The 22,875-nt window shown below is 49.6% G+C and overlaps 1 protein-coding gene across 3 annotated transcripts in view; it reads left to right on the top strand.

The window, feature by feature from the left end:
• ABHD2 (abhydrolase domain containing 2, acylglycerol lipase) overlaps positions 1-22,875 on the top strand; it is a 106,265-nt gene that overhangs the window by 22,604 nt on the left and 60,786 nt on the right. For all 3 annotated transcript variants that reach the window (XM_047863300.1, XM_047863298.1, XM_047863299.1), the window contains 2 exons: positions 1,429-1,531; positions 4,008-4,207. In XM_047863300.1, coding sequence (XP_047719256.1) covers positions 4,014-4,207 — 194 coding nt within the window. In that variant the 5' untranslated portion in view covers positions 1,429-1,531; positions 4,008-4,013. The remainder of the gene's footprint in view (positions 1-1,428; positions 1,532-4,007; positions 4,208-22,875) is intronic.

The raw sequence follows: 22,875 nt of genomic DNA, 5'->3' as shown, positions 1-22,875 counted from the left end.
AATCTCCTGCTGTTTATAAGTTGGCAGTCAATAAACTCATTTTTTAAAATGCCAGCCACAGGCAGCGTCATCCGGTGGGCTTCTGCTAGAGGATCTTTGGTCTGTCCCGTCCCGTTTTCCAGTTGGCAGCCGAGCCCGGGAAAGGTCAGGCACGCTGTGATGTGGCTGAGGACTTTGCTCTTCGGTCCCCACCTCAACAAAGCCTGGCCCTCCGTGGCTAATTTGTCTCAGAATAAGAAGAAATAATAAAAATCTGAGGTTGAGCAAGGCTACTCTGAAGGTTAATTGGGTCCCCCCTTCAACCGGCTTTCATTTCCGGTTGAAGTCATTTCAGCGTGGTGGAACCGGAGAACACTGGGCTGGGTTCCCAGCTCTGCTGTCTGTCTCACCGCTGTGTGACTTTGGGCAAGCCGCTGGTGTCTCCTCTGCGTTTTCGGCCTTGTCCTTTTTCTTTCTTGCCTGCTCCTCTCTCTCTGTCTTTTCTTCCTTTCAGATCGTACAGCATGGTGGCTAGAAGGAGGGCCTCTGGAGCCAGATACGAATCCTGGTTTCTCTCCCTAATCGCTGGGTGGCCGTGGACAAGTTGCTCAAATTTTCTATGCCTCGGTTTCCTCATCTGTGAAATGGGGATAATAATAGTACCCACTTCACAGTGTGCAGCAAGGATGCAACGCGCTGGTGTGCGTGGAATGTCCCAGGGACAGAGCCTGGCACGTAGATCGCACTGTGTAAACACTGGCTGGCCCCTCCACCCCCACCCCTTTCTCTTTCCTGTTTCCCCTGCTGCTTTGGAAGCCATGCATTCTCAGAGCACTGGGCCCGGCTCTGGGTCCCCACTCACAGGGAGCACGTTTAGCTCTTGGCTCCCCTCCACAGCCGGCCCCCGGCCCCCAGCCCCGATGCGGACCCGGCAGGCAATGTGGCTTTCCCACCACAGGCTTCCAGTGCTGTGCTGTTCCTGGTACGGGGTTTCTGAGCCCGTCCACGCCCTTAGCCTTGTGACATTTTTTTCTGTTGTTGCTGTATGTTTGGGAGAGAAGGAACGAGTCAATTGACTGCTGTCTTGACCTAAGGCCTTGCTGAGTTATTGCCTCGGTCACCCAGGTGATACCCGTCAGTTGCTTCTGAAGATGATGTTAGGAGATAAAGCGTGAGAGCCGTGTGGGTTTGCCTTAGCCGGAGTTCTGAACGCAGCAGGTAACTTGTCCTGGAGACCAGAGAGAGCCCGTCAGTGTGTGGCTCCACGAAGATTTTCCCCGGCAGGTTTGTGCCAACGGCCAAGCGGCCGAGAGTGTGGCACCCGTGTTAATGAACGAAATTGCCTTTTTCCGTAAAGACTCGAAAGGAAGAGAAACTTCGCCTGTGCTTTCATTTTAATTAAATTGCCTCTTTCTCATCCTTTAGAACCTGACCATCTCATCTTTTCAGCTTTTAGGTTAATTTGAATAAGAGATCGGACCTGAGCGGCCCCGCTGGACAACTCTTCAAGGACAGTTAATATTCTCAGTAGAGAGGAACAAGGGGCATAGAGGTATGTATGGCCCAGACTTTTATTTTTGCTTCTCCTCCCTTTATGTGAGTAAGCAGTGAGAGGAAGTGGGGAGGGAGGGGTTTATTTTCTTAATTCAATAAAATTTCAGTTCTTTTTTTTAAATTTTTTTTTTCCAACGTTTATTTATTTTTGGGACAGAGAGAGACAAAGCATGAATGGGGGAGGGGCAGAGAGAGAGGGAGACACAGAATCGGAAGCAGGCTCCAGGCTCTGAGCCATCAGCCCAGAGCCCGACGCGGGGCTCGAACTCACGGACCGCGAGATCGTGACCTGGCTGAAGTCGGACGCTTAACCGACTGCGCCACCCAGGCGCCCCAATAAAATTTCAGTTCTTGACCCACAAGGAAACTGGTAAAGCCACCTGCTGCATCTGTCTGTTCTCTTCTCAACAAAGGGGACAAGAAAGAGCCACGTTACCAGCATTGTGTCAGAGAGACTTTGGAACTCCTGCTGGATCTTGTTTTGGGCCCTTTGCTCACTAGACATAAAAACCCGTGTTAGTGAGCAGCAGCATCTTGGAAATTTGTCTCCTGCCGGCTCGACCGGCTTAGGTGGCAGGGTTGCGGTGAATTGAGGGACCAGCGCTGTGGAACGCTTTGTGGTGCTGTGTATGTTTTGAGGCTGCAAACCCCATGGAGAACCTGATTAAATCTGCAGATCCTCACCACAGAAAGCTTTTGTGGTGTACACACAAACCTTCACATAGAATTTTAGGGTGTTCCTGGACCCTAGAGTATGGTAGGGGACCCACAGACCCCAAGTTAAGAATCCTGTCTTAGGGGTTTATAAGTAGACTTTAGGAGACATGGCCCCAGGAGTGAGGTGACACGGGTCCAGAAGTTAGGTTTTAAGGCAACTGTCTGATCATAAAGGTTCAAAGGTTAATACAGCTGAAAGTATATTTTGAGATCTAGCCTTAATTCAACATTGTGCTGGATAAATTTTTTTTTAAGTTTTTTTAGGTTTTTATTTATGTATTTTGAGAGAGACAGAGAATGAGCGAGCGGAGGAGGGACAGAGAGAGAAGGAGGGAGAGAATCCCAAGCAGGGAACCAGGAATCCACACGGGGAACCATGAGATCATGACCTGACCCGAAATCAAGAATTGGTCACTAAACCAACTGAGCCACCCAGGCGCCCCATGTTGGATGTTTGAAAATTATTTTCTTGCCCTGACGGTGGAAGGCTAGTTGAGCCGTGATCCTTGATGGCCTTTCTTACTGAGTTGGAACCCCTGCCAGAAATCATCAGCAGTATGTTCGGGTCCTGCATTTGCCAGAGTCACCTTGACCTTTGAAAAGGGTTTCTGGGGTAAAGAAGAAAAGGGGGTCTCTAGGGAGTTCATCCGGTTATGCCACACACATTTTCGGGAGATTGTTGTGTCTTGCCCCTTCTGCCTGTGCTGTTGGCCACCGGAGTTCTCTGCTGACTGTTTTTAGCAGAGGCTAGTAGACGCCATTCCAGGGAAGCTGTTGCCATAGCTACCTTGGCTGTGAGTTACCATTTTCTCCTTTTTGTTAGCTTGTGGCTTCCCTGATTTTTAAGGTAACAGCTAATGTGCTGTTTTTCTTCCGAGCAGCAAGGCAAAGACTGGATTTTTGTTTCTGTTGCCCTTGTTGTTGTTGATGTTTGGTTTTCTGTGTTTGGAAGGTTTTTGTGTGTGTATGTGTGTGTGTGTTGTATGTAAGGTAAAGCTACCACAAAAGATAAACTATTAGGAGAGCTTGGGGGAAAAGCCAAATCTGCATACACATTTTCCACACTCCCGAATTTTGGTTTTGGTCTGGCGGTCCACTTTTACCCTGATTTGGGGACGAATGGTTGTAGTCAGGCACCCTTGGGGGGGAAAAAATTGGCCAAGTTGCATCTCACACTACCTGAAACCCCCAGGGTCAAAGATCCCTGCCACCTGGGCCGAGTCTGAACTTGACCCCAGCACCGGGGCTGCCCCCGAGGAGCAGATGGCTGAGTCACGCCCAGGTCGCTTTCTCCCCTCCTGGTCTGAAAATAGGGGGTGGGGCCCGAGGACGCGATAGTCACATGTGTAGGCAGTAGCATCCGTCCCGGTCTCTGTTCCAGGCCGTCACCATGTCGCTTCGCACACACCTGGTGCGGAGCGATTCACGGCCGCCGGTCCACAGAAACCAGCGTGCCGCCCCCAGTCTCTGGCTGGACTTTCCCCTGCTCCCCAAAGGATGTTCTTGTCAGCATTTTCTAAGTTGCTTATCTTCGAAGTGCTCGTTAGATTAAAAACAACCAAAAACCCTACCCAGTTTATCAGTGCTCGGGACTGTGTGTGATTTGGGTTGTCGCCAGTCCCGGTGATGGCTCGAAGGCCCCGATGGCAGTCGCCCCGGGGACGCTATGGACATCTCATCGCTGGCTTTGCCTCTTAGTGTGGTGGCTCCTCCCCTCCTCACTGTGCTTCTGACCCCAGACGTGTGCTTCTCCCCAGATCAAGATGAATGCCATGCTGGAGACCCCCGAGCTCCCGGCCGTGTTTGACGGGGTGAAGCTGGCCGCAGTGGCTGCCGTGTTATATGTGATCGTCCGGTGTTTGAATCTGAAGAGCCCCACGGCCCCGCCTGACCTCTACTTCCAGGACTCGGGGCTCTCGCGCTTTCTGCTCAAGTCCTGTCCTCTTCTGACCAAAGAGTGAGTAGACCTCGCGCCCACCGTATGCCCATCTGCTAATCTGTTTGGCTGGTGCAGTGTTCAGAGAATCTTGTCACAATTTGTCCTCAAGGCATCCACGTAGGATAGGGTCATTGGTGTCAAAACCGCCACAGTCTCAGTACACATCTGGTGTTTGAATCCTGGAGGGTAGGAGACAGGGTCGGATCTTCGTTGCCTAGAAGCTTCCCTCCCTCACTGTGGTGTCGGCGTCCATGACGAGAGCCTTGCGGAAAGCAGTCGTCACGTTTAGGTCGTCTTCTAGCCCTTTACCAAGTGTGCTGTTGTCCGTCCTCAGTCGGAGGAACTGTGCTTACCGAAAATAATTACTGAGCAAAAAAGCACGGACTTCCTAGCTGGGTACTCTCCACCTCCGTCATTGAAAAGTACTGAATAGTAGCCAAGAGAATACTTGCGTGGTGAGGGAGCCAGGTCTCCCTGCCCGAGGCCCGGGCCTGTAGATGGGAGGTGCCAAGGGTGAACGCTGCTTCTGACAGAGGAACCTGATGGCGAAGAAGCGGCAGTCTGCGTTCCGTCACACCTGCCTTCAAGAGGCGCGTGGTGTTATTTTTCCCTGGTGACGTCTTCCGAACAGCCCTGTCTTCCTTTAGGGCTCGGGCCACACGTGGGGCACGAAGCGCCCCTTGCTCTGCTGGGTCTGAATCCCTTCCCGCTTTCTCCTTCTTGCTGCTTCACCACCTGTGCCTCTTGCCGCCGATTCTATTCTGCCGGGTGCACCTCATCCGATGGAAGCTGCCGGCGGAGCCGTCTTCCTGAACCGCGTCCCCTCGGCGCGGCAACTCGAGTTTCTGATACTCGGAGTTGCTGATACTCAGTGGACGGTGGTAGAAGCTTTCCCTCTCTCCCGACAGCGCCTCTCACCCCCTCTAGGGGGTCGGTGACATCGGGCAAATGATCTTCTTCTAAGAGTGGACAGATGGGCCACAGACCCATCTGAGAGTTTGGGCCCTTGCTTTGTCTTGTGTGATTCTCTAGTTGATTTTTACTTGCTCTTAGCCGAGGGCAACGAGCTGCCCTTGTGGACTCTGTGTGTTTGGGGTGTTCGCGTGTTTTCTTTGTTGCAACAGTGACGCCAGGCCCCAAAAGTTAAGTTGAGAGTGACTCAGAACTCAAGTCGTGTCGCCTGATACTTGCGGAGTGTCACATACGGTACAGATGTCATCATGTCGAATTTGGAACCGCTAAGGGGCCTTCACATCACCACAGGGGGACGGGACAAGTGGGCAGTAGGAAAGTCGTTCGTATTCAGCAGCGTTTGCGGTGAGAAAGCTCTCCTCCCTGAGGGCTGTGCACAGAATCCGTGTGCTTTCCAAATCGGCCGGCATTTTTCTTCGCCACTTAATTTATTATTATTTTAATGTTTATTCTTTTTTTTTTTTTTTTTTTTGAGAGAGAGAGAGAGCATGAGCAGGGGAGGGGCAGACAGACAGAGAGAGAGAGAGAGAGAGAGAGGATCCGAAGCAGGCTCTGCACTGACAGCAGTGAGCCCGACATGGGGCTCCAACTCACAAACCATGAGATCGTAACCTGAGCCAAAGTCGGACGCTTAACCAACTGGGCCACCCAGGCGCCCCTTCACTACTTAGAGAATTCACTAGTCTGGACTGGCCAATACCATTGGCACCTATTTTCATATTGAGCGGGACCCAGCTAGACCAAGTTCCTCGCCATCTTATTTTTAGAGAAAAAAATGAAGGTATTAAGTAACTAGGTAAGCTAATGTGTAGATTAGATGAGTGCAAATTTCTACCCAGCGTTGGTTCCTGAGTAACTAGAGGAGGCCACAGAAAAGCTGCTGTTTTCCAGGCTCTGGAAAAACATCACATATGGTTTGATTCCATAATAATAGTTCCAAGCTTAAAAAAAAAAAAAAAAAAGTTGATTATAGCAGATTTTTACCTCTTTCCGTGTTTTCCTTTAAAAAATAACCTAGAAACATTAAACCCAACAGTTCTCTTTGTTCTTTTTCCTCTCTGGCATGCTCTCTCCCTCAGCCTGGGGTGTGGCACCATATGACGTCCCGTTGAGATGGCCCCACCCACTCTCCTGGTGTGGAAGTGGATCCCCGGCCACAGACCTCCATGGGACCCCCACTGTGACACCACCCCTGTCATTAACCAGCCACACGCTCCCTCCTGGTGAAACCCAAATTAGGGAGTGGTGGAGATCAGCCTCAGTTACTTACCCACAGTTTGAAGGTAGTTCCCCAAAGACTGTTTCCTTCCAAGACCCGTCCCTTTGAGAATGGGACCAGCCTTCTCCGAGCATGTAGGAACGTTACTTAAACAGTTAAATTCTAAACACCCGAGCTCTCTGACTTGAACATGACAAATGATCAAAGAACAAAAGGGTTCACTTTTTCCCCTCCATCTTGTAACCTTTTTTTTTTTTTAATGTTTATTTATTTTGAGAGAGAGAGAGAGTGAACAGGGGAGGGGCAGAGAGAGAGGGAAACAGAGGATCTAAAGCGGGTTCTGTGCCGACAGCAGGAGGCCAGTGTGGGGCTCGAACTCACAACCCGTGAGATCGTGACCTGAGCCAAAGTCGGACGCGCAACTGATTGAGCCACCCGGGCGCCCTAACTAACCTCTTACTTTTTATTTAGGTTCTAATCTTAGAAATAACTACACCCTGCTCTCATGTAGCTTATCACTAGAGTGTTTCACGTTACCCTGTTTTGTCTATGTTACTGCATTTTAAATTTGCTGAGTCTCTCGTAGACATTATTCATTTACTCTTAATGACTTTAAGGTTGGACTCGTTTTTCCTCTCATTTTGAGGATGAGGAAACTTCCCAGTAGCAGAGACGGTAACTGAATCCAGCCTTGGTTCCCCTCTTACCCATGGAGAGATGGACAGACTCTTCTCAAGGTGCAGAGAAGTGAGCAGAGAGCACTAAGGGGCTGGCCCGAGATGAGAGCCTTCGGCAGGACTGGCCCCAGAGCGGCCTTCCGATTCCCACGTGACCCTCTTTCTATTTTCATCGCTCTGTCGGGAGCCACTGTCCTTGATGTTCTTCCTCTGTGTCACATTTCTGTAACAGCCTCCCGTGTATTTGAAGCTGAGGACAGGAAGCATGTCTGTTATGGGTGAAAGTGCTTCTCCTGAGACTTTGAAGATTTTTTTTCCTAGCGGAAGCCCGTCTGCAGCCTTCACAAACAATGGCCTGGGCTAGAAAGTTCAGTTAACTGATTTCCCGCAAACTAATGGTGTTACTCGGTTAACCTGACTGAAGGCAGCCGGTTATTATGACTTAGGTGTGGAATCAGATCTTAACCCCCTGCTGTTCTGCTATAGGAAAAAAAAAAAAAAGCTGATGAAAGGTGAAGATTGAAAACATGTTATGAGAATAAATTTTTTTTCTCTGTTTCAACATTAGTTTTTGAATCTGTTTTAAGATAATCTATCCAAAGATACATTAGAAACGCATCTTTTAATGTCTGGAGGAAAACACGGCATGATGTGTTTCTTGATCACTAAGCAACAGATCAATATTTACCTAGTGATTCACTTTTTTTTTGTTCTCAGGAAATGTCTGCTTTCAGTGAAACCCGGCAGACTAAAGCTCAGTTCAGAATTGGGAGAAAATCTAGATGATGCTACAAATCTCCACTTTTTTCTGAATTAAAAGTTTAATGCATATGCGTTTTCTGAAACTGAAAAGTAAAGTAAACCACACGAAAATCATCTATCAGTCTCCTACTCAAAGTTCCATCCCGTTACTCCTTGGGTGATCATCCCTGTGGGTTTTTTTTCTTCTGCAGAGACTTTCCCCCGCAAAATCAGGGGTCTGTCTGTATAGCATTGGGTGGCCTGCTTTAATACTGAGTATGCCATGGATACTTGCCCATGCCGCTATGTATTTTCTAACACTTGATTTTTAACAGCTGGAGAATCCTGTCAACCATTCAAATTTCTAATGGCTGTTGGCCGCAGTGATACAGAGAAAAAGCCGTGAATTGAAATTTGGCCTGGGATGGAAACCTCGGTCTTCTACTTCTACACGAGCTGTGGAAACCAGAACCAAGCGACAGCCTTCCTGGCCCTTGGCTTCCTTTTGTGTAAAATGAAACAGGCAGCGCTCCCATGGTGCCCTTCGGCACGAGCAACCTGCGTCTAGTACCACTGTTGTCAACCACGCATCAGAGAAGTCCTCTTAGATGAAGGACCCTGGGGGTGGGGGTCCTGGCTCTAGAGTAAGGATGAGAACGCAAAGAGAAGGTTTTCTTGTGTATCTGCCTTCTCCTACCTGTTTCCGTCCCCCATGTTCTAGGATGGGCTGGCAGTAGCCCCCTTGGGCTTTGGCTTTTATAAGGACTTTTTTTTCCCCCGGTGTTTTTTGTGCATATGTGTTTATTATGTAACATAATTGATTGACCCATACAAACTGGCCACTTGAAAGTTTCAGTTAGAAACATATCTCATATAAAAAATTCCATCGATAAATGTAATGCCATTTCATCGTGTGAAGCATCATAACATATTTAACCAGTTTCCTATTTTATTGGGCATTTCTCTTTCCTTTTTTACATCCTTGTAATTATAACCATTGCGATGGTGGATGCATATAGAGATCTGATTGCTTCCTAGGGTAAATTCTTGTTAATATATTTGCTGTATAAAAAGAAGTACTCAGTTGAAGGAATTTTACATATTTTGCCAAACTGTTTTCCAGAGGAATTTTTACAGTTTATTTAGTTTATTTATTTTGAGAGCAAGAGAGAGAGAGAGAGAGAGTCCACATGAGCAGGGGAGGGCCAGAGAGAGAGGGAGAGAGAGAGAGAGTCCCAAGCAGGCTTCCCGCTGTCAATGTACAACTTGATGCCGGGCTCTATCCCACGAACCGAGAGATCATGACCTGAGCCAAAATCAAGAGTTGGACGCTTAACCGACTGAGCCACCCAGATACCCTGGAATTTTTACAGGTTATAATCTCAGGAATGTAGTAGGTTTCCCTTTTCTTCGTATTTTTGTCTGTTTCCTCATCTGCAAAACAGGAATAATAGCTATAATACAATTCATTCCCACATTCTAGGCTTGTTGGGAACATAGGTTGCAATAGCATGTGAGAATGGTTTCTATGAAGAATGAGAAGCTTGAAGTTCCGCGGTCTTGGTGGAGTTTTTTCCCAATGACCTGCCGTTCTCTGTCTTACTGTGGCTTCCTTCAGCCTCTCCTGTAGTTGCTGATTCTCTCTCTTTCTCTCCCCCACCCTCATTGACTTCGGTGCTAACCGATCACTTTACACTCAGTACAAATAAGAGAGAGAGTCTGGAAAGGTGCTGTTGTGACCCACTCAGCAAGTCGCCTATACAATGCATCTCCTACTTACCTACTTTATCCTTAAGGTAGTTGGAAATAACGTATCTCTCTCCCAGATTTTCCAGCCGGCTCCAGGGCCCAGAAAAACCCAACAGGTTATGTAATCTAAAGAGGGGGATGGGTCATTCCCTCTCTTTACGCGCTCTAAGTACAAAGGGTATTTTGAGCTATCATTTACATATAGTAAAATGCACAAACCTTAAGTATACAGGTCAGGACCTTTTACATCCGTATTCACCCGTGTGACTACCACTCCCTTGGGCTTTTCCCAGAGTGTCCGGAGTCACCTCCTTGCCTCTGACCCACCCACGTGTCACAGTACCACCCGAATTGGCTTCCTGGAGCAGGCCGGCACCCCACACACCAGTGTGGCCCCAACCTACGTGTCCGGCCTCACCACCTGCGGCGTTCTCCTGCGGCCCACTGAGTGCCTGCCTCCTGAGCTCTTACCCCGGGCCATCCCCAGGTCCCCCCTCCTTTCTCCCTCCACCAGAGTGCCTCTCTCCTGGCATCTATCCTGAGAAATTCTCCTGATGTCTCCCCACCCCTCTTCAGTCAGAACGAGCCCCCCCTCTTCCCACCTGCGTGTTTCCCCAGCGTGGGGTTCCTGTGTCCATTCAACACACTCCACCTTGTTTTCTGGGAAATCGTTTCGATCTCTTTTCTTCATCTGTAAGGTACGGGTGTCCCAAATGCAGAGCCACACTCGTGAGGAGACAGGACAGGATCCCTAGTGCGCGCTGGTCTTAAGTATAATGCTCTTTGGTCTTTCGTTTCCCACTGATGGGTGTGGGTGAGCGATGTTGCGCTCCAGAGAATCGGTGTGCCTTTAACCCTGACAGAACTGTAGTTTTGGGGACGTCACTTATGCTGTTTCTGAAAGAAGACACCTTGGGGGTTTTTTCGGTCTTAAATTAAAGCGGGGCAACCCCAGCTATATGCATAAAAGCAGTCTGCAGCCTCCACCCTCCCCTCGGGCCCCGCCGAAGTTTCCATCACCAGGCCCTGGTTGGGAAGTGAAGCTACGAAGCAGGTGCCCCATCCCTGGAAGCCTGCTGTTGAAATTTCTATATTCCCTGTGGGAGGCCAGGCTTCTGCTTTGTCACTCATGAGCAGGCCTGTCGGTGTGGGTCGCGGTGTAGCTCAGGATGAAGGCATTTGGGAGCTGGGCCAAGTGCTTAGCTAATAGACAAGCCTGGAAACAGATCGTTGAGGGGCTTTCACTGGGCACAAGAGACGTGTAAGAACCCGCAGGGTCCGGAGAAGGAAAGCAGTGTGATTGAAACCACAGCCATATGTTCGTGGGTCCTTTCTCTCCTGGAGACTAGTCTCTCTTCTGCAGCCAGCTAACACCTGTACTCACGGGAGCTGGATGATTGTCCTCTGTAGGGGCGACAGATCCCTGAGACTTGGAGATCAGAGCCACACCCATTCCAACACCGAGCCAGAAGCAGCAGCTGACTCTGCCCTGTGTCGTGCCCTCCCTGAGCATTTCCTCTTTGAAGTTGCTTCAGACACTCGCAAGAGAATGGCAGAAACGCCATGACCTTTCCCTAGGTGGTTAATGGGTTTATGTCGTACTATGCTTTTCCCATCTCTCCTCCTCACTCACCAGGGTACAAACTCCAAACAAGGCTCCTGTTGGAAATGTTGTGCTCGTCATAATTCGTCCATGTCTTTGGTTTCCGTGAGTCTTGGTTAACGAACATTTGAGGATCTACTTCTCTGATACCCGTGTCGGAGATCTTAAAGAAGGGTCATTTTTAAACACGTTTCATCGTAGGGGCATCTGGGTGGCTCAGTCGGTTGAGTGTCCGACTTCGGCTCAGGTCATGATCTCGCGGTCCGTGAGTTCGAGCCCCACATCGGGAGCTGTGCTGCCAGCTCAGAGCCTGGAGCCTGCTTCGGATTCTGTGTCTCCCTCTCTCTCTGCCCCTCCCCCACTCATGCTCTGTCTCTCTCTCTCTGTCTCTCTCTCTCTCTCTCTCTCTCTCTCTCTCTCAAAAATAAACATTAAAAATTTTTTTTTTAAGTTTTCATTGTAGAAATTTTCTAGAGGCACTTTTTTGTAATGCACAGCTGTGGCTCCTGGTTATTTCTGAGACAGCAAAGCAGAGATCTGCTTTCTGGTTTTTTCTCTCAAACAGTATCAACCCCCTCCCTATGGCTTCATACATATTCTACTTCCTGACAGTAAGTATCCATTCCTCTTTTATCTCTTCTCAATAAAAGCCCAATTCTGTATATAAAAATACTGTATTTGTCACAGATGTGCAAGATACACTATTTTTGCGTATCAAGGATGTACTAAATAATTAGAAGTACGCTCCAGAGAAGCACTAATCCTGATCACATATATAGCGCGATATATGGGGTTATTGGACACCCTATATCCTTGCCATTTCATTCCTTGCTCTCTGTAAGGCTGTCTGTTTGGGACACCTGGGTGGCCCAGTCCGTTGAACGTCCGACTTCAGCTCAGGTCATGATCTCATGGCTCATGAGTCTGAGCCCCTCATCGGGCTCTGTGCTGTCAGCTCAGGAGCCCACTTCGGATCCTCTGTCCCTTTCTCTGTCTTTCTGCCCCTCTGTCGCTCACGCTTTCTCTCTCTCTCTCAAAAATGAATAAACAGTTAGGCGTGCCTGGGTGGCTCAGTCAGTTAAGCATCCACCTTCAGCTCTGGTCACAATCTCAACGGTTCATGGGTTCGAGTTCCACGTCAGGCTCTGTGCTGACAACACGGAGCCTGCTTGGAATTCTCTCTCACGCTCTCTCTGCCCTTCCCCCACTTGTGCTCTCTTTCAAAATCAATAAATAAAAACTTTGAAAAAATCTTTAAAAAATGCATAAACGTTAAATATATATATATATGGCTGACTATCTGCAGTGGCAGTGGCAGTGGCAGTGGCAGAAGGGAAGCTAGGGGGCGAGGGGCTTACATATGGACAACTGATATTTGCTCAGTCTTTAGTAAAACACTCTGCAAAGGTAGCTCCACACACTCCCTTCCAGTCGGATTGCTGCCCCCAGCCCCCTCCCGGGTGGAAATTCTGGAACCAGCACAGCTTATTTATAGTGAGTTAAAGTTGAAAAGAATTTCATTATCTTGGGCTTAAATTCCTCTTAATTCCCTCTTGTTCACAGAGACATTCCAGATCGGATTTAGATCCTTCCTCCTTGGCCGAACACTAAAGCGTTGTGCTTTTTATAGGATAAACTCCTAATTACCAAGTGTCTTAGTTTCATTGACCTGTTAAGTTACCCATTTTAAGAGCTGTGCAAATATTTCCTTAGATTCTTGTGGTGAATCGTTAGCAGTTGATAAGTCGATCTGTAGCGCTACAATGTGCTTCTTATGTAGACACACTTACCCGGAAATTTTAAGAGGGCACTTGAAAGATGAAAGGCTCAAAATCGTCTTTACTGAGACTGATTATTGATGGTTAGCATCGGTGAGGTCATGTTTTCGGGTGACTTCATCTTGAAATTGCTTGTGTTTCTGATGAGATGGCCCGAACCCAAACTGTCAAGGCGAGAGTTGCCAATAAGCCCGGGATACTGTCCTCTGTGCCTACGCTGAGCACACATCCCAGCTTTCCCAAGACTGATGGCTTTCCTCGAACGTGGGGCTTTCGATGTTAAACAGGGGAGGTACCAGCCAAACGGGGATGAGTTGGTCCCTCTCTGTGTTACTCACTGTCTTCTGCCATCAGATGGTGAGTTTTTTACACACGGGTGTGTGTCTGGGGGTGGGTGGTTAGTTGGCAAGTGGCCAGGTTTAATTCAACTTTTAGATGCCGTCCACCTGCACTGTCTCTGCCCTAGCAGATCACCCATCCCGGAGGCCAGGAGCCAAGTGCTGTCATCCTTGAGGCCACTTGCACTGCATTAAGATGACCAAGCTGAGGCTGTGGAGAAAATTCATTTACTTTCTCTAACCTGGGTAGAGACAGAGATTGTAGCTTCTTGTTAGGGATTGTGCCTTCGGGCAGGAATTGCTGAAAGATCTAATAGATTCGGAATCCAAACTATTCAAGACCCCCGTGATTTAGTTCAGATGGAAAGAGGCTCATCTTCCATGTGCCTTGGCCTCCTTAAGGCGATCGCTTCCGGTTCTAAAAATGTATGACCAACCACTGCCCTGTTGTATTGTCAAGCTTGAGTTTATTCTTCAGGGCTCTGCTATGTCTTTCAAAAAGCAGAAGAGGCATGGGCTACCACTGACACCATCCCACGGAGTTAAACCCAGCACCTCCGATGGGCAGGTGGGCCTCTGCTCCGAGCAAGCCTGTCCCATTGCTGGGTCACCCCCCTCCCCCCCTTTCTGGTCTTTCCCGGACTAGGCTCCAGGGTCCGTCTTTGTCCACCAATCATCCTTACCTTTACTTAAAGTTCTTTACTAAACGGAATTTGCTTACTAGGACTCGCCAGGGGTCAGATCCATTTTGTGGTCCTTCTCAGTACGTAGTTGGCTGACAGTTGGTCCAGTACTCAGGAGCAGGAAATGGACCTTGTTTTCCAGAAAGTCTAACCTTTCTAAGAGTAGCCACTGTTTATCAGCTGCTCGTGTTTATTGACTCTGTAAATTCGCTGGTCACCGGTTCTGATCTCAAACTGGTCTTTTTTCTCTGCCCACTTCCCGGCACGTCTCCCTTCATTATGATAGATAGGGTACTTTATGCTCCAGAGCAGTGTCTACTTGATTGGTAAAAGTATAATTAAGACAGTAAGGTGGCCAGTGTCTTCTGGAGGGTGAGTGGGCGTGGTCACTGTTTCCGTGCAGCGCCGCGGAGCTGAGAGCTGACTGTGGTCTGCGTTCCGCCCTCATCGGAGGCGCAAGTGCACGAACCAGTCCCCCTCAGCAGCCTTGAGAATGACTGCCCTACGGGTGGAGTCTGTTGAGGGCCTTGGGCTCTAGGATCACAACCTGCGAGGTGGCATCATAGTTACTCAAGAAGGAATTTTCCTGCGTTTCTAAAGGAAACCTGCCGCTCCATGAAAGTCTAAGAAGCGAAGCTTTCACTGCCGCAGAAAACTGTGATCCTTGACGGATCGATGTTTCGCGCGATTGGATGAGACGCCATCCCTGTTGTCAGCCGGTGACTGTCTGGCAGGCAGAGCGCCACCCTCCCCCCAGGGCTGTGCCCTCCTCGGAGCTGGTCATCTGCCCACGGTGGCTGTCTGCAGTGTCCCAGGAGCCACGGAAATGAGTCAGCCCTCGAGGCAGCTTCTGAACCGCCCTGAACCTCGGCCAGGTTCTCGTCATGGTGTGAGGGCTCTAGGTCGGCCCGGGCCACAGCATCGAGCCAGACCGCTTAGCTTCTGAGGTAGCCGTGAAAAGAGGCCACCATCCAGTGCATCTGGGAAACCTTCTTGCCTGGAGGTCAGTGGTTGATCCAGAACCACCTGTGGCCTCCTGGGAACAGAGAGATCCGTGAGAAACAGCAGGTCACAAACTGTTCCATCTTCCCGCTGGCCACTGATGCCATTGCCACACTAGCCTGACGTTTCTGTGGCTTGTAACACCAGAGTCTCCTGTGACAAGACCCTGAGCTGGTGTTTTCAGCCGGATCACAAAAGCTGAACACTAATTCCTCACTAACATGAAGTGAGAAACTGTGTATGTTTTTTTTTTTAATTTTTTTTTAATATTGTTTATTTTTGACAGAAACAGAGTGCGAATGGGGGTGAGGCAGAGAGAGAGGGAGACACAGAATCCAAAGCAGGCTCCAGGCTCTGAGCGGTCAGCACAGAGCCCGACGCGGGGCTCGAACCCACAAACTGCGGACGCTCAACCGACTGAGCCACCCAGGCGCCCCTGTTTGTTTTTTTGTGTGTTGTGTTTTGTTTTATGTATTAATTTGAAATCTGCCAGGCCATAACAGTTGGGACTTTTCCTTCCTTGGCCTTTCAATAAAGGAAGATTCCTCTCAGGACATAGATTTTTTTGAAGTTCGTCCATTAACATTTAACAACCTGCTTTTTCAGTCTTTTCACTGTGTACCTCGCACTCGCCTCCTCTCATCCACACATAATCCCTTTACTCCTATCTCCACCTTCCCGACAACTCCCTCCAGGCCGCCTCACTTGCTGACTCTTGATGCATTCTCTAACCCTTGCCCTCTGCTGTCCCTGTGGCTCCCACCTGACGACAGGAAGGAAAGCGGTGTCCTTTCCATGCGTGTGTCTCTCCCTCTTCAGGCCAACTCTATTCTGAGAGGCTTAAAGAGAGCAACCGTCTTAAAATGTCCTGAGTTCTCTGTGGCCACTGCATTGCACACATTCGGTGCTCCCTGGCGTTTGTAGATAGTTCGGGTAGGAACCCATGTGATGAAGGGTCCGAACGAGCAATTCAGTGGCATGTTAAAGGAGCTTAGGGAAAGAGGTAGATGGTACTGTGGTGGCTTGGATGTTGAGGTTTGTGTGGCCCTGTAAGATGAGTCGATTTGGACGAGTGGGGCCTTGTGAGAGAAGGTAGGGAGGTCAGTGTGAGCGAGAGCCGGCGGGATCGATCATTTAGACACGCTCTTGTGGTGGAAAAGCGACTTCGCTTTCCAGCCAGCGTTTTTTTGCTCCCTTGTCCCACCAGCCTTCCAGTCGCCAGGCGACTGAGGCTTTGCCTGTTTGGCACACTTCCTCTTTGTTGCTGGTTTGCCCTGACCCCACGGCCACTCTGCTCTGCCCCCCGCCCCCACCCAGATCCATGGGTCTTCACCTGGCTGGCCTTGGACCGTCTCTCTTGTGATTCCTAACGAGCTTGGTGCTCTTTGTGCGCCCTTTGGACCTGCCGCTCTCTCTGCCCTTTGCTCGCCGTGCCCTTGATTTTGTTTGCTTATGGGCTTGGGCCCCATCACTGGCCTGGTCCCCACAGCTGCTTCCCGAGCAGCTCCTTGCCAAGTCCCTCTGTCATCATGAGATGCGACAAGAACTGTCTGATTACAGCAGGAAGCCCCGGGCCTTTTGGGGAGAAGAGGTCAGATCACATGGGGCCTCAACTTCCCAGAAAGGAGGAGTTTGGATTTGATCCCATGAGCACTTGTGGGGTCAGGAAAGAATGCGAATCAGTAGGTGTGCTGGAAAATGGAATGTCCTTGGGTGTTGGCAGAAAGGGCTGAATCGCAGATAATATGAAGGGACCTGAGCAGCCGATAGAAGAATGAAGTCATGGGCAGAAATAGGGACGTCACGGGAAGCTGCTTCCTCAGGGCAAGCTGTGTAGTTTTGGCCATTGTGGGACGTGCGGAGGGACAGGTGGCAGTGTGGCAGCGGGGCCCAGGTGTGAGCTGAAGGCCAGACATGCGGGTTTCAGATCAGCTGCCAGCCGGGGAGAGGGAGGCAGAGAGCAGAGAGAGACTGGGGGCTGGGGGCTGCAGCAGGCAAAGGTGGGAAGAAGAGCCGGTGAATGAGCCAGAGATGGGCAGCGAGAAAGGTTCGGAGGAGAACCAGGAGCCTTGAGCGTCATAGAGGCCAGAGAAGGACGGCATTGAAGGAGAAGGTGGCTTCTAGAAAGCACAGAAAGTCAGGGGGCGCCTGGGTGGCTCCGTCGGTTAAGCGTCCGACTTCAGCTCAGGTCATGATCGCACGGTTCGTGGGTTCGAGCCCCGCGTCGGGCTCTGTGCCGACAGCTCGGAGCCTGGAGCCTGCTTCGGATTCCGTGTCTCCCTCTCTCTCTCTGCCCCTCCGCCGCTCATTCTCTCCCTCTCTTTCTCTCTCTCTCTCTCTCTCTCTCAAAAATAAATAAACATTAAAAAAAAAGAGAGAGGGAGAAGCCAGCTCGAGACCCGGCTGGGCGACCCCACCCTGCCGAGCCTCCACTTGCTCACCTTAAAATGGGGATCATAGTACTTTATAGGCTTGGTATGAGGCTACGGACAGACAGCGTGTGACGTGATCTATAGAATGCCTAGCATGTGTAAGTCTTGAGTAAGCACAGCTGCTATTATTGGAGCTATTTTTACATTAATAATAGTATTAGCTAGGGCACTGGCAAAAATGACAAAGGGCATAAGGTACGAGTTCATACGAGTATACGAGAACTCAGACTGCGTGGGCAAGGGGGTGCAGGCTCTGCCTAGGTAATTGTCGCAAGGGGAGATCCTAGCAGTAGGTACCAAATAATATTCAGCCTTGGTAACAATGGAACTTCTAAGAATAAAGCCTTATTGGCTACTCAGAGGAAAATCTGGCAACATCGTCAATACTATGATATGATCAATATGAAATTCAGTTGGACGCAGTAGTAGTCAAGAGACGCTAGTGTCGATCCTCGACCTCTGTGTCTTTTTTTTTTTTGGTTTGTTTCTGTTTTATTTATTTTTGAGACAGAGACAGAGGGCGAGCGGCGGAGGGGCAGAGAGGGAGGGAGACGCAGACTCCGAAGCAGGCTCCAGGCTCCAAGCCCGACGCGGGGCTCTAACTCACAGACCGTGAGGTCATGACCTGAGCCCAAGTCGGACGCCTAACTGACTGAGCCACCTGGCACCCTGAATCTTGGTGTCTTAAAACCACAAACACGTATTTCTCACTCATGCTGCTCCTTGACTTTAGCAGGAGGAGGGCTGTACTGATCATATTGTCACCGGGACCCCAGCTGATGGAGGTGTCGCCTCAACCTGTGCTTCCACAGGCTCCACCGAGGCAGGAGAGGGGACGTGACAACCCACACGCTGGCTCTTAATGCCTGCTCCCCTGAAGTGACACTTTGTCATTTCCTTCCCTGTTTCATTGGTTACAGCAAGGCTCAAGGCCACGCTAACCTCAGAAGTGCAGACTTACCCTGTGCCCAGCACACAGGGGAGGACGATAGTGACAAAAGTCACCACGTCCTGTCAGCTGAACCTCCTCAGCGTGCGCCGTTCCTTTGCTTCTGCCTCCGTCCAGGGTGTCATCGGCCCTTGCTCGCACTGATGCCGTGGCCGCATCTCTGTGCTCTGCCCCCAGCTGATTTCTCTCCCAGGCCCCTAAGCTGCCCTGGGAAGCGCACCTCTGATGTGTCACGCCCCTGCTTTAAAGCTGCCTGGAGGACGAGGGCGAGCCTCAGCCTTGCTCCCTTGTCCTTGTGCCCTGTGTTCTAGACGCGTCAGATCGCCCTACATTTCTCTCCTGCCAGCGTCTCACACCTGCCATTCCTTCCCCCTGGGGCCCCTCCGTGCCTTTACACACCCTCCTTACCTGAGAGCGCACAGACACCCCCTCTTGGAGGAGGCCTTCCTGGACACCCTCCTCCACACTCAGCATGAGCACTTTTCTTCTCTGTTTTCTTAATTTTTTTTTTTTCGTGCTTATTTGTTTGGAGAGGGAGAGAGACAGAGCTCGAGCAAGGGAGGGGCAGAGAGAGAGAGGAAGAGAGAGTCTCAAGCGGGCTCCGTGCTGTCAATGCAGAGCCTGATGCGGGGCTCAAACCCATGAACTGTGTGACATCATGACCTGAGCTGAGGTGCCCCTGTGGGTGCTTCTGCCCTTTGTTGTCTCATAGCAGCTGACTCTGCCATCACGGAATTATACTCATCGGCATTAAAGTTTTTTATTGTCTGCATCCCATGATAAATTGTGAGATAAGTTACTATTAGCAACAACAAACGTAACAAGTAATAACAAATACTACCGTTCCTTGGGGTCTCCTATCCTTCAACTGCCAAGTTCAGTGATTTCAGTACGCTTTCTTTAGCCCTCAGATTAAACCCACCTCTGTGCTCCAATCTTTAAGAAGTAAACGTAACCCAACAGGTGAACTGACTTGCCCAAAGTCGCTGCGTGTCAGAACGGAGATCGCACCCTCGTCTCTCTGACCCCGTAGTCTTTGTTCTTTTCCCTACACCATGTGTCTTCACTGCCCACTACAGTGTCTGGCACATAGTAGGTGCTTCATAAATGTTTACTGACTGAATACGTGAACACACAGATCGTGAATAAAGGAGTAAAAAAGTTGATTCCACTTTATAAATTTAGCCCAAAGAAATTACTTAAACACAGAGAAAAGCTAGGGTGCCTGTGGGGCTCAGTCAGTTGAGCGTCCGACTTCGTCCCAGGTCATGATATTGCAGTTCGTGAGTTCGAGCCCCGCATTGGGCTCTGTGCTGACAGCTCGGAGCCCGGAGCCTGCTTCGGATTCTGTGTCTCCCTCTCTCTCTGCCCCTCCCCTGCTTGCACTCCCTCTCTCTTTCTTTCTCTCTCTCTCTCTCTCTCTCTCTCTCTCTCTCTTTCAAAAATAAATATTTAAAAAGTTTCTTAAAATATTTAAAAAAGAAAAAAGAGTGAGAGTGAGGCACCAGGCCATCGAGTCTGCACCTGGAAGGCCCCAGCCATGACCAGGTTCCCCGAGGAGATGGGAGGCTTCCCCCGGGGAAACTGACTGGCCCAAGAGAAAAGTCCCAGAGACACTCATATTTGGGGGTCTTCTAGCAGAGAGGCTGGAGTCCTCAGGTTGACAGGTCTGCCCGTGTTGTCAGATGGCTGGGTATCCACTCCTCAGCATGTCCTCTGCAGAAGGAGCAGACGACCAGGAGTCGCTGGACAGAGGAGGAAAAGCCTTGAACATGAAAGACAGCTTTAGAGCAAGCAGAAGAAAGGAGGTGGAAGAAACATAGCGAAATGAGCCAAAGTAAAGTTACGAAAACCCATAATGAGCGTACTTGGAGAGAGGAGAAGGTATATATCCACGTGGCAAGAGGAGCCTCTAAAATTGGAACATTCCGAGAACAGGAAGTGCTTTTGGAGCACAAAATGAAGAAGGTGAATCGAGGCAGTCAAAGATAGAATTGAGGATCTCGTCCAGCGAGTAGAATAAGTAGACAAGAGACGGAAAGTGGAAGACAAATTAGAGCAACAGTCTTAAGAAACCTAAAATCCAAGTAATGGTAGTTCCGGCAAGAGACTAGAGAAAGTGGAGGGGAAGACGTTACCAGAGAAAGATCCCCTGGCTGTCCCATGAGCGTAGGGCCTGAACCTCCAGATTGAAAGAGCTTCCGAAAATCTAGCCCAGGGAGGGAAAAAGACCCGGTGGAGGCTCTTGGTGGAATTGTGGGACACTCGTAACAAAGCAAGACCTCGGAACTTGCAGAGGGTAAGGAGGGAGATGGTGCTCGAGGATCGGGCCTCAGAATGACCCAGATGCCGACAGAAGACCAGAAGCTGGACGACAGTGGAGGGAGGCCTTCAAAATCCCGAGGTAAAAATGGTTTCTAACTTAGAATTCTGTACCAGCCAAACTCAGTCTAGCATGAGGGCAAAATAAAGGCATTTTCAGACATGGAGAGTTGCTCTCAGAAAAGGTGTTTTTTGGAGCACCTGGGGGGGCTCAGTCCGTTAAGCCTCCAACTGCAGCTCAGGTCATGATCTCGCGGTCCGTGAGTACGAGCCCCGCGTCGGGCTCTGTGCTGACAGCTCAGAGCCTGGAGCCTGCTTCAGATTCTGTGTCTCCCTCTCTCTGACCCTCCCCTGCTTGCACGCTCTCTCTCTCTCCCTCTCTCTCTCTCTCTCTCTCTCTCTCTCTCTCTCTCAAAAATAAAAATAAACATTAAAAAAAAAGAAAAGGTGTTTTTCTCTTTTCCAAGTCACTTTGTCTCAAGAAGCTAGTGGAAGCCAGCCTCTCCCAAAGGAAGGAAGCCAAGGAAGAGTGGCCTTGGGGCCCGGGATGCAGGAGGGAGCTGAGGGGTCCTTGCAGGATGGAGGGAGGGCTCCCCGAACGGTGTCTCCAGGAGAAAGTGAAACCAGTGATTGCCTGATGTCTTTGTGCAGAGACCTAGTGTCCCTCAGAATTTGGAAATAGGCTGGCGGTCGATGCGCTAAGCTACTGAGGAAATGACAAAAGTGATAACCTGGGGAAAATAAGGAACTTCACCAAAAGGATATGTGACTGAGTTGTGACTGATTTACATCATCATATGGACACTGAAAATTAATGTAACCAAAGGTGTTGCTGTACCAAGGTTGAAAGAACGAGGGAGGGGACGGTGCGTGTTTTAGGGGCGGTGTATTAGAGCTGACGGTCTCCACAGCAGGGAATTCGGTAGGCTACCAGGAGACGCGTGCAAAAGCCAGCCCGCCAGGCACGGCATCCAGGAGTACGGAGGCACGTATGGGGTGACAGGGACCCTAAAAGACTTGAAAATAGCGGTCTCTCCGAAGCAGGAATTGGGAGTGGAGAAAGGTGAGGAGTCATCTTGTTGGAAGATGGACACGTATGTTGACTGAAATGAAGAAAGTAATCTAGAAAGGAAAAAATGAAATATGGGAAGATATTCCACCAGCACCGCTTATGGTGGTAGACATTGGGCACAGACGTGCCCCACGCTAGAGACAGCAATAGTGTAACGCAGGGGAGAGAACGTGGGTGGTCAGGTCAGACACGCACTGGGGTTCAAAGGCACGGTCTGCTGCTTACCAGCTCTTTGGACACTTGGTTTCCTGGTCTATAAACAAAGGGGATTTCCCAACAGTAAGAGTTGCTGTAGAGGGTAAATCAGATTACGTAACGCACCCATACAAGGTGCTGCGTAAACGTTTACTCCCTACATTGTAGCTACTAAACGGGATACAATTTTGTGCAGCCATCTAGAACTTAATATAATAACTATGGATTTGGGGGAAAAAAGGACAAAATTATATACTTATATCTTACTATTTAACGAGGTAAATACTCTAAATTCAAATAAATACAGATATAAAGGAAACAAAAATGAATTCCCTTTGTAAGGGTTGTGAGGATATGGATGAATTTTAAACTTATTTCTTCTAGCTGTTTCAACTTGATACGAAATAAAATCAGAAGGACTCTGAACATACACTCCACCCTTCATGGTTTTGAAAGCCAGGTGTAGTGCATTGCCAATAATAAGCATAAGCAGTGACACCAGCCGCTCGCTGCCTTTCGCATTTGTCCTTCACGGGTAAAGAGAGAGAGAGAGAGACTTTGCTTTGGCAGAACTTTCTAGAACGTGCTTATCTGTATGGTTGTGCGGTGCTCTGTCTTGTTGTGTGGACAAGAATGAAGGGTCGGTGCCTGGGCTGTGGTGCCTCTTCACAAGGGTGGAGTTGCTGACTCTTTGAGGAACTGTTTTCCTGCGTTCTCATGCCCGAGGAGAGGGCAGCCATTTTGGCAGAGCAACCCCACAGCCGTCAACAGTGGCTTCCTTCAGCTTTTTGGAACTGTGTTCCTCTCCTTGAAAGCTCCAGGGCAGCTGTATCATTTCCTTCCTCTCACTTTCAGCTCAGGGCTCACCTTGCTCAAGAAGCAGCGGCTGTTTCCCAGAAGTTCTCTCCACCAGTAGAGCCTGTGACCTTGCTCTCTCTTTCCTCCAGTGTTGTC

The sequence above is a fragment of the Prionailurus viverrinus genome, chromosome B3, assembly GCF_022837055.1.
Source record: "Prionailurus viverrinus isolate Anna chromosome B3, UM_Priviv_1.0, whole genome shotgun sequence".
NCBI lineage: Eukaryota > Metazoa > Chordata > Mammalia > Carnivora > Felidae > Prionailurus > Prionailurus viverrinus.
This window is presented reverse-complemented; position numbering and strand designations above follow the sequence as displayed.